At 46.6% G+C, this 17866-nt stretch overlaps 1 protein-coding gene across 3 annotated transcripts in view; it reads right to left on the minus strand.

Moving 5' to 3' along the window:
- The window catches only part of frem1b (Fras1 related extracellular matrix 1b), a 46960-nt gene extending 34313 nt beyond the window's left edge, over positions 1–12647 (minus strand). Inside the window, exons 1-8 of one of the 3 annotated variants that reach the window (XM_061034675.1) lie at positions 12489–12647; positions 8290–8635; positions 8090–8184; positions 4861–5120; positions 3915–4114; positions 1729–2052; positions 1497–1605; positions 861–992 (exon numbers count right to left, since the gene is read on the minus strand). In XM_061034675.1, the coding sequence (XP_060890658.1) occupies positions 861–992; positions 1497–1605; positions 1729–2052; positions 3915–4114; positions 4861–5120; positions 8090–8184; positions 8290–8508 (1339 nt within the window). In that variant the 5' untranslated portion in view covers positions 8509–8635; positions 12489–12647. Of the gene's footprint in view, positions 1–860; positions 993–1496; positions 1606–1728; positions 2053–3914; positions 4115–4860; positions 5121–8089; positions 8185–8289; positions 8636–11067; positions 11197–12386 lie in introns of those variants that run through there. The other 2 variants (XM_061034674.1, XM_061034676.1) reach the window with 2 other exon arrangements.
- Between the last annotated feature and the right edge of the window lie 5219 nt (positions 12648–17866).

Below are 17866 nucleotides of genomic sequence, written 5' to 3' on the forward strand. Positions count from 1 at the left end.
AGAGACTGAATATTTAAAAAAGATATGTTTTCTTACAATTCAGCGTTTAAGAAATTTAAAGAGTTGATCCCCTTGGACTTGGTCTTGACTCGGTCTCCCCCCTGCCCTGGTCTTGTCTTGGTCTCGCCCTGCCTTGGACATGGTCTTGTCTCGGTCTCCCCCCTGCCTTAGACTTGGTCTTGACTCGGTCTCCCCCCTGCCCTGGTCTTGTCTTGGTCTCGCCCTGCCTTAGACTTGGTCTTGACTCGGTCTCCCCCCTGCCTTGGTCTTGTCTTGGTCTCGCCCTGCCTTAGACTTGGTCTTGACTCGGTCTCGCCCTGCCTTGGTCTCGGTCTTGTCTCGGTCTCCCCCCTACCTTGGTCTTGGTCTTGTCTCGGTCTCCCCCCTGCCTTGGACTTGGTCTTGTCTCGGTCTCACCCTGCCTTGGACTTGGTCTTGTCTCGGTCTCACCCTGCCTTGGACTTGGTCTTGTCTCGGTCTCACCCTGCCTTGGTCTTGTCTCTGGTCTCGGCTCCAACACCCCCCCTCCCCCCCAGTAGAAACAGTCAAACTGGGCCCCTCCTCCTGATCTCATAACAACAACCCAGGTGTCTACATCCTCTGCATATTTACAAGCTTCATATGGAAGTGGTTCTGAAAGACTCTGACTCTGTGTTTGTAGTTCCTCTCCGTCATTAGTCGTCCTCCAGCTAACGCGCTGCAGCTAATCAGGCATGTGGCGGCGGTGATTCGTCTTGTTGTTGTGCTCTGATCCAGCTGTTTCCTGGCTTCAAACATACATTTCTAGCATAGCAGAGGGGGTCGGATCCTTAAAGAACCTCAAAGATTCTTCAGGTCAAAAACACAGCAGTGATGCTCACCTCTGACACTCAGGCGTCCGTGAAGAGGTCCGTCCACGGCCACCAGAAACACTGAGTTGATGTTGTCATTGTCGACTATCTGCAGCTCCTCCCACGTGATTGGCCGGGACTGACCCTCCAGCAGGTCCAAGCCTGAAAAGGAGAATAGATTTTACATCCAAGCAAATTACAATTCTACAATTCACTCAGCAGACGCTTTTATCCAAAGCGACGTACATCAGAGAGTAAGAACAACACAAGCAAGGATCTAGAAAAAAAAAAGGGAACAATGTCAGTAAGAGCAAACGATCAGCTTTGAGTCTGATTGGACACACAGGTGCTGACAGGAAGTGACCAGAGGCAAAGCACAACATTGAGGGCAGTTCTTGAGAGCTCTAATCAGTATAGAAACCATCTTATAAGTCGTCGTTATCAAACAAAAACCATCGTCATTACCATCATCATCATCAATAATATGGAGACCATCATCATTAAGTTAGTAGGTATTCATGAAAGAGCTGGGTCTTTAGCTTTTTCTTAAAGGTGCAGAGGGACTCTGCAGATCACATGGAGTTTGGAAGTTCATTCCACCACCGGGGGGCGACAGAGGATAAATTAGCGTTTGTTAGCATGTTTAGCTGCTGGGTCTTTGCGTACCCATGTTCCAGGAGACTCTTGGTGCGTTTGTTTCCGCCACCCTGATGGAGATGTGTACCACGATGGGCGGGCTGGTCGCGTAGGACCCGTCTATCGCCTGGAACTCCGCCTACATTCACAGGATGAACTCAAATATTACAAAATGTTTCGGCAGAAAAAGTGAAATTCAAATCAAAAACACATAAAACAATCTTTCTTTAAGCATTTTCAGAGCTCGTGTCACCCCCTGTACCTCGTAGTTCCTGCGCTGTGATTGGCTGCTGTTGGGCGGCTGGTAGGCCACCTTCATCTCGTGGAGGTCCAGCCATGTGAAGGAGGCGATGGGCTTGGTGTGGTCGTCCAGGTGGGCGATGTACCCCTCCGTGGGGGGGACGGTCACGTTGAACACCAGCCTCTCCTGCGGTGTCTCGTGGTCTTTGGCGTCCAGGGCGGCGGTGGTGAGCGGGGTGAGGATGAACTGGTCCACCTCCAGGATGAAGGAGGCCATGAAGGCGGCATGGGGCGGCTGGTTCTGCATCGCACCGTGGATCAGAACCGGCAACCATATGGACTGAGCCTGAGGCAAAGTGAAAGTGAAAGTTAGGAAGAAGGATTTTTTAAGATTTATTTTTGGGCTTTTTGTTCCTTTAATGGAGAGATAGGAGAGTGGATAGAGCTGGAAATCAGAGAGAGAGAGAGAGTGGGGAATGACATGCAGGAAAGGAACCACAGGTGGGATTCGAACCTGGGCCGCCCGCTTGGAGGACTACAGCCTCCACAAATGATGATGTCCTAACTAACCTGACAGGAGCGCCAGTACACATCTATTTAAAGTCCTGTGCTTGTGTCAGCCCTTGATATGCTTTGTTGTCTGCTTACAAAAGAGACTAACTCATCATGAAGCAGTTGGTTGGACATTAAATTCTTTTGATGTTTCTATTTATTTCTTTGTTTTTCATCCAGAGTTCATCTCTCTGCTTCCAATATCCAATCCATCATTCCTCTCTTACATTTCCCCTTTCAGCTTCCAATCCTGGAGAGTTTTTTTCCGACGATACTCAGACGGACCGTCCATGAATAATTAAATCAAATGCAAACGTTGCTCACTGGGAGCTGAACAGAAAGCCGACATTTCTTTCTTTTCTTTTACAGGAGCCAATGTGGGGTCTCTGGATCTCCTGTTTTTGTCACCAGTCGTCAAAACAGAGTGTTGTCTTTATATCAGTGCTGTCATGTGTGAACACAAACAGCTGAATGTTTCTCTCTGGGGTCAGCCCTATGTTCCCACATTTCTATCCATGAGCCTATGACGCCTCCAGAGGGCTGGAAAGTGACTCCAAGCATCCCAGGAGCTCCCCCCCCCCCCCCCCCCCCCCCATGCCAACTCTGCTCTTTCCACAGGTATTGATGCATTGCAATCCGTGGTTTTGCGTCCAGTTGCTTCGCTTCATTCGACTGATCTGACAGGAAGCTAGTCAACGTGAGGCCTCTTAGTTTAGTTTGTTTATTTAAAAGGACAATGTGCACTTACATTAAATGTTTGCAGTAAACAGAGATGAGCGCACCAGATTTAGCTAAAAGCTACATTCCACCTGTAGTCCATTGCTACTGGATGATAGGTTGGGTGTGATTGGCGACCAAATTGGGAGAAAGGGGGAAAAAATCTGATACAAATTTATGAAAAAGGAAATGTGGGAACATAGGCACGCTCCCTTCTCTCTTCACTCAGAGTTTCTCCTGCAGCCTCCTCGTATTTATTCTGCAGAAAGTCAGAGTGAGCTGATGTGAGAACACAGCAGGATATAATCAGGAGAATTCACCTGGAGCCAGTGGGAGGGGCCAGTGGGAGGGGCCAGTGGGAGGGGCCAGTGGGAGGGGGTGGTGACCTTTATTCCCTGTGATCGCTGCACGACCATAGACTGTCTGCAGCATTGATACAAACACACATATTCTCTTTATAGTGTAAATAAACTTTACTTTGTAACTTTAACAAAGTGCCTCTCTCGTCTGTTTTAACACAAAGAAATCAACACGTAGAGCTGCTGCTGTCACATGTGGTGTGAGCGAGCGCTGCCCTCAAAGAGACAATCACACGTGTCGGATGTGACAGCTCTCTCCGCTCAGGCGCTAACAAGCAGGAAAATCATGCTTTCCAACATTTAGGAGCATTTTTGGGTGGCTTTTTTAAAAAACCCTTGAAACCCTCCTGTTCCTCTTCCACTGAGCTGAGAAATGAGCATGAACGTGGGATGTCACCTTCTGACTGCCAACAAAACCGCTCAGCGCCTCGGATGCTAATCTCGCCTGGAAATCTTCCACACATCTCGGATATGAGCAGCTAATCATCTTTGTTCTTCTTCTCTAAAAGTTCCACTCTAACCTCCTTTTTCCCTCTTTTGTTTCCTGAACTCTTCCCTCTCTGACTCCTGGATGTTTTACCTCCAGCAGCGCCCGGGTGGCCTGCTCCCTCAGCTCCACCCTGAGGGGGATGTAGTCGATCTCGGGCGATGGCGGGCTCAGGTGCTGGTACTTCAGACCGGAGATCAGGAAGTCCTGGCAGCTGGTTTTCAGGAACTGAACCTCCTTGGTGTGATGGAGACACGGTTTGTTCCCCGCACAGATCACAGCTGTCTCTCTGCCTGAAGGAGGACAGACAGACAGGTAGACAGACAGGTGAGTGGAGGACAGACACACAGACACACAGACAGACAGGCACACAGTCAGACAGACAGACAGACAGACACACAGTCAGACAGACAGACAGACAGGTGAGTGGAGGACAGACACACAGACAGACAGACACACAGTCAGACAGACAGACAGACACACAGACAGACAGACACACAGTCAGACAGACACACAGACAGACAGACACACAGACAGGTAGACAGACAGGTGAGTGGAGGACAGACAGACAGAGAGACACACAGACAGACAGACAGACAGGTAGACAGACAGGTGAGTGGAGGACAGACACACAGACAGACAGACAGACAGACACACAGTCAGACAGACAGACAGACACACAGACAAACAGACAGACAGACAGACACACAGTCAGACAGACACACAGACAGACAGACACACAGTCAGACAGACAGACAGACACACAGACAAACAGACAGACAGACAGACACACAGTCAGACAGACACACAGACACACAGTCAGACAGACAGACAGACACACAGACAAACAGACAGACAGACAGACACACAGTCAGACAGACACACAGACAAACAGACAGACAGACAGACACACAGTCAGACAGACAGACAGACACACAGACAAACAGACAGACAGACAGACACACAGTCAGACAGACACACAGACAGACAGACAGACAGACAGACACACAGTCAGACAGACACACAGACAGTAACGTACCCTTCCTCAGCGTGGACTCGTCCTCGCTCACCAGCTGACCCAGAGCGGGGACGTTGGTGTCGGTCGTCATCAGTCTGACGATGCAGATCATGTCGGCGTTGGTCCGGATGTTCAGGACGGAGCTGTCGATGGCGTTTGACAAACCGTAGAACTGAGGAACCACCAGCGGGGCGCTTCCCAACTCCACCACCCCAGACCCAGAGTCCACCACCCGCACCTCCAGGACCAGCGTGTCCACCTGTGTGTCCGAGGACGTGAACCTGCACACAGATACAGATTTACCACGACATGTTCTAGGTAAACGTATGATGGTGTAATCCCAGGATGAGTCTGCAGGGGGCGCTAAATGGCTCGTTCTGCCAATCACGCCATAGCTCCCCAATATATGAAACCAAGAATTTCACCAGACGGCTTCAAGCCTCGACGTGAGCCGCTGAAACCTCTTACACAGACTCTCTTCTCCCAGCGCTGGAGAGCAGCCCTCCCCTGGGAGCCCTGCAGCGTTCTGCCCCCCACAGGAAGGCTTCCAGAGAGCTGGCCAATCAGAAGAAAGTGGGCACATGGGCTGAAATTAACCCTTTCAATCAGAGGCTGAAATGAGGGTTTTTATTGACGCCGGTATCAGATAAATAAGATCATGTAAAGCTCCTTTAAAGGTTTCACAGACTGACATCATGGAAGGTGAACATGAGGAGAAGATGGAGCTTTAAGCCACAAGTTCTAGATCTAGAAACACAGTTAAGCAGTGAGTACAGTATGTTATTCTTCTTTTCTCTAGTCCCTCAATTAAACAACTTTTATACACGAGGGGAGGAGTCAGCCGGCCGTCCGGGCGATGTAAACAAAGTGAAGATAGGACTCTGAAAACTCTGAAAACATCACAGACAGTGGGACTCGGGTGTTACACCCATTGTAGACAGTCATGACTCACAGAGTTATTTTCAGAGGAGAAACTTGATTTATATTATATATAAGTGTGAAAAATCACATTAACCACTTTAACCATGGGGGCAGGCATGGACAGGCCATCGGGCGTACCGGGCAATGCCCGGTGGGCATTTTTGTACGTCGGGGCTGTCATAATTTAATTAAAAGAGTAGCCTATATTATTTTTTATTGACCGCGACAGTAGGCTATTTGAGACATGAAACGCGGCTCATTGGTTGATTTTCTTGAAGGACATTGGGCTAGTCCAATGAAATCTCTCAGCCCTCCTCGGCCCGCCCCTCCCCTCCCCAAGGTTATCAAATTTTGCCATTAAGCTGACCGGAGTTGGAGAGAAGTGAGTGTGAGTGAGTGTGAAATGGATAAGAAACAACAAAAGCACAAGGGGGGCGCAGAGAAGCTGGGAGAAAAAAGGCTAAAAAGCCAACAAGTGGACGCAGCAAAATGTGCCAAAATCACTAATATGTTTGCAAGTTCGACTGCAGTAGTGGGTGCAGGGCCGTCGACATGTGCAGAAGCAGTCCCATCGAGTGCACAGGTGGAGGAGGAGGAGGAGGAAGAGACGTGACCCAGCAGCAGGGACAGATTGAGGAGGAGGTCAGAATAGCTACTGTCAGCCCGGTAAGAAGTAGCCGAAATGTTAGCAGAATGAAAAAGGACATGTAGGGAGGGCGGAGGGCTGTGTGTGTGTTTGTGTGTGTGTTTGTGTGTGTGTGTGTGTGTGTGTGTGTGTGTGTGTGTGTGTTGCGTGATTGTCGTCGACGTGGAGAGGAGAAAACTTAAATAAGTTATCCACAACAAATCAATGGGTGGTCGGCTTCAGAACGCACTCAACTTTCTGACATCTGAAGTCAGTCATGATTGGTCGAAATTGTTGTCAATCTTGACGCAGTACAACAAGCAAACCTATCAAATGTCTTTGCGCAGACAGACAGGTATACGTAGGCTACACACGCCCACAGTCAGAAAGACTCTAGCCCGTGGAATTAACAATGAAAATGTTTTGGGATGTGTGTACATCTTCACTAAATAGTATCTGGGGAAATTGTAGGCTAAGTGTGCAAATGCTCAACATAGGAGATTAATACAGGACTCATTTAATTCAGTCAGACTTGAAACATGCATAATAATAGTAGCCTATAGAGTTTTGTGCACAACCTCGTCCTTGCTGGTTTGGAGGAGCTCTTTATTTCTTTCACATGGATCTATGGTCTTACTGTAGGCTTAATTGTCTTATTTATAAACAGTATATTTCATTAAACACTGAAAATACATCTCTAGCAGTGTTTCTTTGACAACCACTTTCACTTCAAGATGGGAATTGTGGTACTGTGGCCATCTCTCCCAAGATGAAAGTCTCTGTGAGTAGTGAAAGAGCGTATACATTTTTGACATGGTTACTCTCTTCCATGTAGGCTACTGCGCTTGATTTGAATTTTTTAAACAACACAATGTGTGCATATATCCTCTGGTATGTCGTGTGCCTCCACATATCCTATAAATAATCAAAGTGGGCCATTTTCTGGTCCCAGTCCAGCCCTGCATGGGGGTATTTACAGATACTGTATCTCATGTTATCAGGTCTGTCCCCAAAACAAAACAAGCATGAACTTTGGTTCAACCATTTTTAAAACGACATCAGAGGAATCCCAACACTGATTGGTCGCTGCTAAGGAAACTGGTCTTCCTGCCTCCTGAATCGATCTGTAATAATCTGTCATGATTCACATCATGGCAGCCCTTCCTTCCCCTCTTGTTGTGTTGTTTGTCATTCCCTGTCTCTTTAATCCTCATGTGTCTCTCTCCTGTCTGTGTGAGTTTGGTGGGCGGGGCTCATGTTCTCAGGCGGCGCCAGGTGCAGCTAGTTGGTCATCAGGATCTCGACTACAAAGACTTCCTTCTGCTTCACCTCGGCGCCAGATTGTTTCACCAGCTCGCGTGGTATTGTACTCTCTTGGCTTCTCTGGATTCTGGTGCTCATTGTGATATCTTATGTAGCTAACCCCGTTTTTCTTCTCTGCCTTGCGCCAAATCGCTGTTCGTGTTTTTGCTTCACCTCACCTGTGCTTTTTTGGACACCACACTGGGATCACGGACACGGCCACTGGGGACCTCGCACTACCCCTCCTCCTCGCACCTTTTGAGTCACTTTTTGTAAATAAACCTTTTTGTTATCACTTGATCCTGATCTGAGTCGTGCTTTTGGGTCCAGAATTTGTACTAACCGTAACATAATCTGTATTTTACTGTCGCTAATGCTAACACTTGACCGATGCTAACTGACCTGTAGACTCTCAGCATCACGGTGTCCTGGTTCAGCAGAGGACTCCCACTGTGGACGTATTTCACCTCGTCTTCCAGGAAGCTGCAGTCGAACACCTGAAAACAACAAAGTTTCATTTGACTGAGAATCAAACGATCAGTGAGAGAGAAACAGCCGTCTGCCTCGAGAAAGACCGAGAGCACAGGTGTGTGTGTGCTCACCTGTGGAGTCAGCCTCCCCACTCTCTGTGTGACGGGCTCGTTCATCACCACCTCCACTTTACAGTCTGCGTCCAGACCCACGCTGATCTTCAGCTCCTTCTCTGTGACGAACACAGAGCCGCCCCGGGAGACCGCCACGCCCGAGTTCAACGCCACCAGACTCCCTCTGCAGACGGACGTCGCCACCGCAAGCAGCAACAACATACTGACGGCAGCCATCTCGGATCGGCCGCGTGGTTTCACAGATTCAGGTGGATAAGAGAGATGTGAAGGATGACGGCGTCAGTGTTTTCCATTCAGACCGCGTCGACCCACATCCTCTTTTTCAGTCTGATGCTCAAACAACCTGAAGACAAGAGAAGAGATTAAATTCATGTAGAAGAAGAAAATCACATGAAAGAGGAGGAAAATGTTTCATACCCAGAATGCAACACTTCTCAATATAATATTGAAAACACTGAATACAGATCTTACTGATTGGATCGTCTGCTTTAAACCCTAAATAACAAAGTATTAAGGTTAAAAGATTTTTGAAAGTTAAGGTTCAAATTTTTCTTTTTATAATTATTAGTATTATTTTTTTCTTCTCTAAATCTTAATTTAATTATCTTTTTTCTCTTCGTACCTTTTCTTTGGATTTTTATTCATTTTTATTTTATTTCATGTTGTATGTATTCTTGTATGTTTAAAAAATGTGCCAGGATGAACAAAATATGTGATGAAATATGACAACTTGTAATGTAGTAAAACAGCCTGCAATAAAGTAATTAAAAAAAGAAAGAAAAAGGTTAAAATTTGACGCTGCAGATTTAACACATCGAAGCACAACACAGCTGTAAACGTGACACTTGACCTGCACTCCTCCCCTGACCCCTGACCCCTGAATCTGATGACAGTAAAATACCTACTTCCCAAAATAGCTCCAGACTTTCCTCAGGATCACCATCTGCCTAAAAAATGATCAGCTGTCCAGCTCAGATCCCTACAACTGAACTTTTCCAACACCCAAACTCCTCTAAATCCTCCAAAAACCCTTTTAAAAAAAAACTTCCCAGCATGCATCTGGCCGGCCCGGCTTCTGCCCCCCACTGCTCCACACTCCACAGCCGGAAATCACTTTCACCCTCCATTTCACTTCAAGCCAAAGCCCACTGCAGGAAACAAGGGGTTAATCTGCATGACCCCGCAGAGGTGCTGGAAATGACATGGGACGGGTGGAGAAGGGGGGGAGGGGGGAGGTGTTTTCAGGATCAAAGCAGGGCACCAAAAGGAGCCGGCGTGTCACTTCCCATCGAGCCAGACGAGCGTCGGTTCGTTAGTTTTGAGGTCTGAGCTGGAGGAGTGTGACACTCTGCTGCAGCGCTGTGGAAACTTCACATGGTGCAGAGTTAGAAAAACACACAGAGCTCTCTGAAAACTGTGCCAACATGCTGCTCAGGATTCAGATCTGCTTTGTTTTTAGGTTTTTAAAAACGGGTGTGGGTGCTCTGCATTTCTGTGATCCTGTTTTCATTCTAAACATGAAGCAGTTTGGTTATATTTCTACTTCAGCTTTTTTCACAAACAATCCTGAAATCTTCTAAAATCGTTGTGTTTGTTTGTTTGTTTTATTTGGATCCCCATTAGCGAGAAGCTAATCTTCCTGGAGTCCGCAGATTATATTGTGACAATACATTTTACAAATTCATATTATATATTATTCTTTTCACACTACACAAACATTCCACAACATTTCTTCAAGAACTAAAAATAATAGACATGTAATCTTGGCTGACGCCGTGATGTTCGCCCTAAGTGCAGTCTGACATCTTTACAGGATCACCAAAAGAGCAGAGAAGAAGACACTGGCAGAAAACATAACAAAGCAGTTTTGATAGGTGTGTGTTGGAGTTTGCACCACAGTGTCAGGATGTAAACATCATCAGCCTCTTCCACTGGGTCACATGCTCCTGAATATTACCTGCTACATTACACTACGCTCTGCCAATGAAAGGCGTCTGATCCAACCTTCACAACAGGGTTCTAAGTCTCTGACTAGACTCTTCTCCTCTGTCGCCCCCCGGTGGTGGAATGAACTTCCAAACTCCATGTGATCTGCAGAGTCCCTCTGCACCTTTAAGAAAAAGCTAAAGACCCAGCTCTTTCATGAATACCTACTAACTTAATGATGATGGTCTCCATATTATTGATGATGATGATGGTAATGACGATGGTTTTTGTTTGATAACGACGACTTATAAGATGGTTTCTATACTGATTAGAGCTCTCAAGAACTGAACCATTCACACGCCTCCCTGCGCGTCACCGATGACAGAGTTTATACTGTGAGTTTACTTACCGCTGAATGAGACATGAGACGACGTAGTTTCTACACAATGCAAGAGATGAGCTGAGGTCCATTTCTGGAGAGACGGTGCTCGTGCATCTAAGTGAGGGGGCGTGGCTTCAGAGGGAGCACAGCGGGGAGGGGGCGTGGCTTCAGAGGGAGCACAGAGGGGAGGGGGTGCAGACAGTGCACTGAGGGAATGCTGTTTTCAAAATCATGCTAGTTTTTCCAAAATGACCAACCCTGTCTTTAAAATGAAATAAATGTAGTTTAGCTTAAGTTTCTCATTACAAACAGCAGGTCTTCATTTGTCTCAACACAGCGAGAGTGGGTAAAAGCTTCTGCAGAATAAAGTTTCCATTCAGATAACAGAGAAATTCCCTCGTCCCCTCGTTCCTCTGATTTCACTTCCCTGCCAGCTCTCCTTGAGGAATGCATTCCCCTCTTCTTACCTGCTCAGCCTGTGGATGGATTTGTTGTCCTGTTCCTGCAGAAATGATCCGAACAGCAGGCTGAAGCAGGACGTCTGTTAAATGATCCAGCAGCTGCTGCTGAGATTTCTGGAAGTGACTCAGAGCTGCTGAATGAGAAAACATCGACTGCAGCTCTGAGGAGAGCCGCCTCGGTTTCTGAATGAAACATGATAATTAAGTTCAGACCCGACCACAGTCAGACCCACGCAGGTCTTTGAACCCTGATGCTGACAGTCTGCTGCTAACTGTGCCCACATTTCAGACCTTTCAGTTGGATTCTTTTTATTCCAAACATACCAGGTATTCAGTGTTTCCTGCAGTGAAGCAAATTAAAATAATAAAGATACGGGAAAAAAACCCACTGGAGTAGAGCTCAACTGTGCGGTTCCTGAAGTAAAAACCACGTTCATGTTCTCCATAGTGGATTTGATTATTAGCTGTGATGTCATAACCATCTTCAGCGAGACTGACCACAAGCTACCTGAGTGTGAAACGATTGGTTAATGCTCCTGAAGGAGACACAAGTTCATCTGCTATCAACCTCTTAAAGGTGACATATCCTCCTCCTCCTCTTCTTCAGTTTAAATAAGTGTCAGAGCTCCTCTTCAACATGTGTGTGAAGTTTCTTGTTCTAAATCCACTCTGATCCTGTATTTGATCATGTCTATAAACCCCTCTATTTCAGCCCTGCTCAGAACAGGCTGTTTCTGTGTCTGTACCTTTAAATATGTAAATGAGCTGTGTAGAGGGCAGAACAAACACCTAGCTGTGGGAGTGTCACGCACCTGGGGGAGGGGCTACTGCCCTTTGTGATGTCATGAAGGGAAAATCTCCAAACAGCCTGTTTGAGCACACATTTTCTGAAACGTGGAGCAGGCAGAAGATGGAGAGGATGGACTTTTCTCATCATCGGTTTGTAGACGGACTAGTGTCCACCAAGCATTTTGTTTCTGAGTGCCAGCGTGACTCCACCCGTATGTGCGGCGCCTCGATCAGTCAGTACAGATGCAGCAGGTAGCAGCTGCAGCTCCGCAGGGACTCAAACGACAGCAGAGAAAGTTTCCACTGAACTCCTGCCGCTCTAATCACATCCTCAGTCGTAAAGCTGAAGGGACACTTCCATGAGAGTGTGTGTTTACGAGTGTGTGAGTGTTTCACATCAGAGAGAGAGAAGAGCGAGAGAATAAATGGAAATCTCCTAACATGTTTCTTTTCAGCGGCGAGGCCTGTCAGGAGGCGTGTGTCGGCGAGCTACAGCACAATGTGTGTGTGTGTGTGAAGCGGTGGTTGGCACCTACCTCTGGTTTTTTGGAGCGTCTCTGTTCGTCTTCTTCACCTTCTGCACACGCTCAGAGGAAGAGGAATGTTGTCAAACACACACACACACATTTCACACTCACTGTTTGCCTCCACTACCTCCCCCCTTATTCCACAGCTCGCTGTCACCCTGAGAGGTCTGGCATCCACCGACACAGAGAGAGAGAGGAGAGAGAGAGGGTAAACTGTGAGATAGGAGGAACAAAGGGCGAGAGAGTTTCCTCTGAGTCTGTCCTGAAGCCAAAACCAGAGAGAGAGAGAGAGAGAAAGGGAGAGAGAGAGAGAGGGAAAGGGAGAGAGAGAGGGGAGAGAGAGCGATAGAGAGAGAGAGGGAAAGGGAGAGGGAGAAAGAGAGAGAGAGGGGAGAGAGAGAAAGAGAGAGCGAGGGAAAGGGAGAGGGAGAAAGCGAGAGAGAGAGGGGAGAGAGAGAGAAAGAGAGCGAGAGAGAGGGAAAGGGAGAGAGAGAGAGAGAGAGAGAAAGGGAGAGAGAGATAAGATAATATAAGATAATCCTTTATTTATCCCACAATGGGGAAATTTACAAAAGAGAGGGAGAGAGGGGAGAGAGAGAAAGAGAGAGAGAGAGAGAGAGAGAGAGAGAGAGAGAGTGAGTTTCCTCTGAGTCTGTCTTGAAGCCAAAACCAGAAAGAGAGAGAGGGCGAGAGAGCAGACAGGAAATGTGCTGAGAGGTTTCCAGGACTTTTATTTTTACAGCCCCCCCGCCTCTCTGCGTCTTACTCTGTCTTCATGTGTCTCTTTGTGTGTGTGTGTGTGTGTGTGTGTGTGTGTGTGTGTATGTGTGTGTGTGTGTGTGTGTGTGTGTCTGTGTATGTGTGTATGTGTGTATGTGTGTGTGTGTGTGTGTGTGTGTGTGTGTGTGTGTGTGTGTGTGTGTGTGTGTGTGTGTGTGTGTGTGTCTGTGTGTGTGTGTGTGTGTGTGTGTGTGTGTGTGTGTGTATGTGTGTGTGTGTGTGTGTGTGTGTGTGTGTGTGTGTGTGTGTGTGTGTGTGTGTGTCTGTGTGTGTGTGTGTGTGTGTGTCTGTGTGTGTGTGTGTGTGTCTGTGTGTGTGTGTGTGTGTGTGTGTGTGTGTGTGTCTGTGTGTGTGTGTGTGTGTGTGTCTGTGTGTGTGTGTGTGTGTGTGTGTGTGTCTGTGTGTGTGTGTGTGTGTATGTGTGTGTGTGTGTGTGTGTGTGTGTGTGTGTGTGTGTGTGTGTGTGTGTGTGTGTGTGTGTGTGTGTGTGTGTGTGTGTGTGTGTCTGTGTGTGTGATACAGAAAAACAACTTTAACTCTTTTTCTTCCCTGCCTGTACGAGCATCACCTGAAGGTTTGGACTTCCTGTCACCTGACATGTGACCAGCTGTTCTTACAGACTGCGTGTGGTCACATGGACCGGAGTATCCCGGCTTTGATCCAGTTTTTTAAAACCCTGATTTTTTTGGGAAAACCTGATTTTGCTACCTGAAGAAATCCAGGAAAAAAACGAGATATTATATTATAGATATATAAATATGCTGCGAGTCTATTTTCAACGGAGAAAGCTGCAAGCTTGCGTCAGAATAGATCAACCTGGATCAACAGGAAGTCAGACAAGAAAACGCACAGTGTCCAGTTATTTTCAAAATAAAACACAACATAAAGACTCCTGATCGTATATTCCATCACTTTATCAAGATGACGTCAAACCATCATCAGATAGCACGTTGCTATTGGCTTTTACCCTGGATCCTGACAGCTAGATAAGCCCCGCCTCCTCCATGTGAACGGATAGGACATGGGTCAAACTATAAAATAAAAAATTCACGTCAGATTCATTTTTCTTGAACCCAGAATCTTCTGAGTTATCATCATGCTGATATCGTCTCCAGTTAGCTTTTTTTCTGAGAAGTTTACTTTCATTTACTGATTTGATTCTCTAAATCGATATCGACATGATTGACAGCTCTGCTGACAAATAAAACCCTGAGTAGAGTAAACTCGCTTTTAACTACATGAACATAAACACGTCATCAGCCTTATATATCCTGTGGTGGTTTGGAGCGTTGGTTGTTCTCGTCCTCAGAAATTTATGCTACGCGTCTGAGAGATGCAATATGCATTTAACCACTAGGGGCAGTGTGGAGTTGAAGTGATGAGACGCTACAACAATGGAGGAAAGTTTAGAAGAAAAGTTAACAGATCAGGGGTGCGTTCGAATTGTCCCTCCTATCGCCTTTCACTATCCACTTCACCTTAACCCCGGGGAAAACGTCATGAGGTTAAGGAAAGATGTTAGGAGACTTCATAAAGGACTTAGGGAAAGACGATCTCGTTGCTCTGACAATCCGTCCACATTTCCACTAGGCCATGTCATTAAATGCGACGGGCCGGTGGAGGTTAATGACGTGAGTCTGCCGTGTTGAAACTACAATGTTCAGAAAATGGACTACAAAAAAATAATCTATAAAACTTTCCCCTGTGCCTTCTTACCGGTGAAATAATCCTGATCACCACGAGGGGGATTGAAATAAAAGAAATATAGACTACCAGACTACAAGTAAGAAAAGTGAAACCATCAGCTTCCTGTCCACTCAGAAATCAACATCAACATAAATATGAAATGAATTGTTACATTAATGTAAGATATAACCTACACATAATGTTTTAAACATATAAATGTACAGCAGCACAAAACATTCTTAAGTGAATGAAATATGTTGAATAAAACATCATCTGATAAAAATGTCTCTTATCTTTTATCTCTTTCATGATCTGTGTCACTTTACGATCATCGTTAATGTTCCTGAACGGTCGGATGAGCGACTCGCTTTAAATGTTGTGGCAGCAAGGAATTGTGGGGCGTCATATCTCATCTCCTTTCCTAAAGGATGGTCCAGTGTATCCTAAAGGAGGTTATAAAGGAAGCATTGACCCACCTTTCCTTAACTTTTAGAGAATTCAAACGGTTCTTATCATGGCCGCCACTTAAATGCTTAAAGGTCCCATATTCTGCTTCTTCTGGTTTTATATTCTCTTTAGTGTGTTTTCCAAGTGTCCTGTGCATGTTTAGTCACATCTATGTGCAAAAATTCAAAGTCTGCGGAAACGCAGCTTCTCCTACATCCTCCTGTTAGCTGTAGCATTAGCTGCATGTAACGCTCGGTTCTAGCCCCCCTCCATAAAAATTTGTCAGTCCGACGTCATTGTCAGTGTGAGATCACTGATCTAAGCCCATTGGCTCGTTGTGGCCCTGCAGCTCATGTTGCACGCCCGTTAACTTCTGTAGCACGCCCACGATATGCCGTAGCCTGCAGTAGCACAGTAGTGCTAAGGTGCTAATGTTTATGCTCCCCTCGGACGGAGCCAGTGGCTGCATTCCCAATGTGGTAAAAGAGGCGGGACATTTCCGAGAAGTGTGCTGAGCAACTGACCAATAACGACAGAGCGGATCGGCAGACCAATCAGAGCAGACTTGGCACACGTGGGGTCTAACAGTGTGGGCTCAACAGAGTGCAGCTGACGGACTCAGAGCGGAGAGGGAGCAAGGAGGAGCAGTACATGAAAACAGACACTTTTTTATAACTTTATCTATTGTGAACGTACAAAAGTAGGAACATAGATTAAATATATGAACCCCAAAAAGGGCAGAATATGGGCTCTGTAAGGTAAAGTGGAATGTGAAAGGAGATAGGAGGGACAATTCGAACGCACCCCAAGTCCTGAACTACCTGCTCTATGATGATGTGTCATCGCCATGGCAACAAACAGAACAGCTGGCGACAGGTCATATCTACTTCTGTCTTTTACCACTGTCTGATTTATGTGGAGCGCCCTCTAGAGGAATCCTCCTGTAACAGAGAGAGAGCGATCAGCTGGAGTTAAAGTGTGAGCTGTTCCTCTGAGATGTTGAGGAGAAGAAGTCGTTTAAAGACGAGGAGACGGTCTGTTGTTCTCGTTAAGTCCTCGCTTCAAACACACACGAGGGTCAAACCCCCGCTGAGCTGCTGCACACAGAAACAGAGCTGCCCTCTACACACACACACACACACACACACACACACACACAGACAGACACACACACACACAGACACACACACACACACACACACAGACAGACACACACACAGACACACAGACACACAGACACACACAGACACACACACACACACACACACACACACACACAGACACACACACACACACACACACAGACAGACACACACACAGACACACAGACACACAGACACACACAGACACACACACACACACACACACACACACACACAGACACACACACACACACACACAGACAGACACACACACACACACACACACACACACACACACACAGACAGACACACACACACACAGACACACACACACACACACACACACACACACACACACACACACAGACAGACACACACACACACACACACACAGACACACAGACACACACAGACACACACACACACACACACACACACACACAGACACACACACACACACACACACACAGACACAGACACACAGACACACACACACACACACACACACACACACACACACAGACACACACACACACACACACACACACACACACACAGACACACACAGACACACACACACACACACACACACACACACACACACACACACTCACACGCACACTGGTGGAATTTAGCAGTTGTCATTGGTCACTTTCTCTGTGAGGTCATCAGAAAGGAGGCGACTGAGGCGCCGGCAGCCTTGTGGTTATTACACATGCCCAACGTTTAGAGGCTCAAGTCCTCGAACACGGGCGTCCTGGGTTTGAATCCGACCTGTGTCTCCTTTCTTTAATGTCATTAATGAGAAGAAGTAGAAGTAGTAGTATAAAATACTTGGGGGTGCACATGAATAAACTGGACTGGAAGCACCACACAGAGGCCGTCTACAAGAAGGGTCAGAGCAGACTCTACTTCTTGAGGAAGCTTAGGTCTTTTAACGTGTGCAGCAAAATGTTATCCATGTTTTATCAGACTGTTGTGGCAAGTGCCATTTTCTTTGCAGCCGTCTGTTGGGCAGCAGCATCAGGGCTTGTGACTCTAAAAGCTTAACAAGCTGATTAGGAGGGCTGGCTCTGTGCTGGGGACTGCTGTGGAGCCCCTGGAGGTGGTGATGGGGAGAAGGATTATGGACAATAACATGCATCCCTTACACAATCTTGTGTGTGAACAAAAGAGTGTTTTTAGTGGGAGGCTACGGCAGTTAGGCTGCAAAAAGGACAGATTTAAAAATACTTTTTTACCTACTGCTATTGCACTTTATAACGACTCTCCTTTAAGTACGGACAGAAGACATTTCAACTTTTAAACTTTAGCCTGAGCTGCATATATCATATATCAAACTGTATATTTGCACACTTGACTGTTTTTTTAATAATAATTCTTTATTTATCTATCATACTATGCACTGGCAGAGCTAGTATTTTGTACTGTTGT

Source organism: Labrus mixtus, chromosome 3 (genome assembly GCF_963584025.1).
Source record: "Labrus mixtus chromosome 3, fLabMix1.1, whole genome shotgun sequence".
Classification (NCBI taxonomy): Eukaryota; Metazoa; Chordata; class Actinopteri; order Labriformes; family Labridae; genus Labrus; species Labrus mixtus.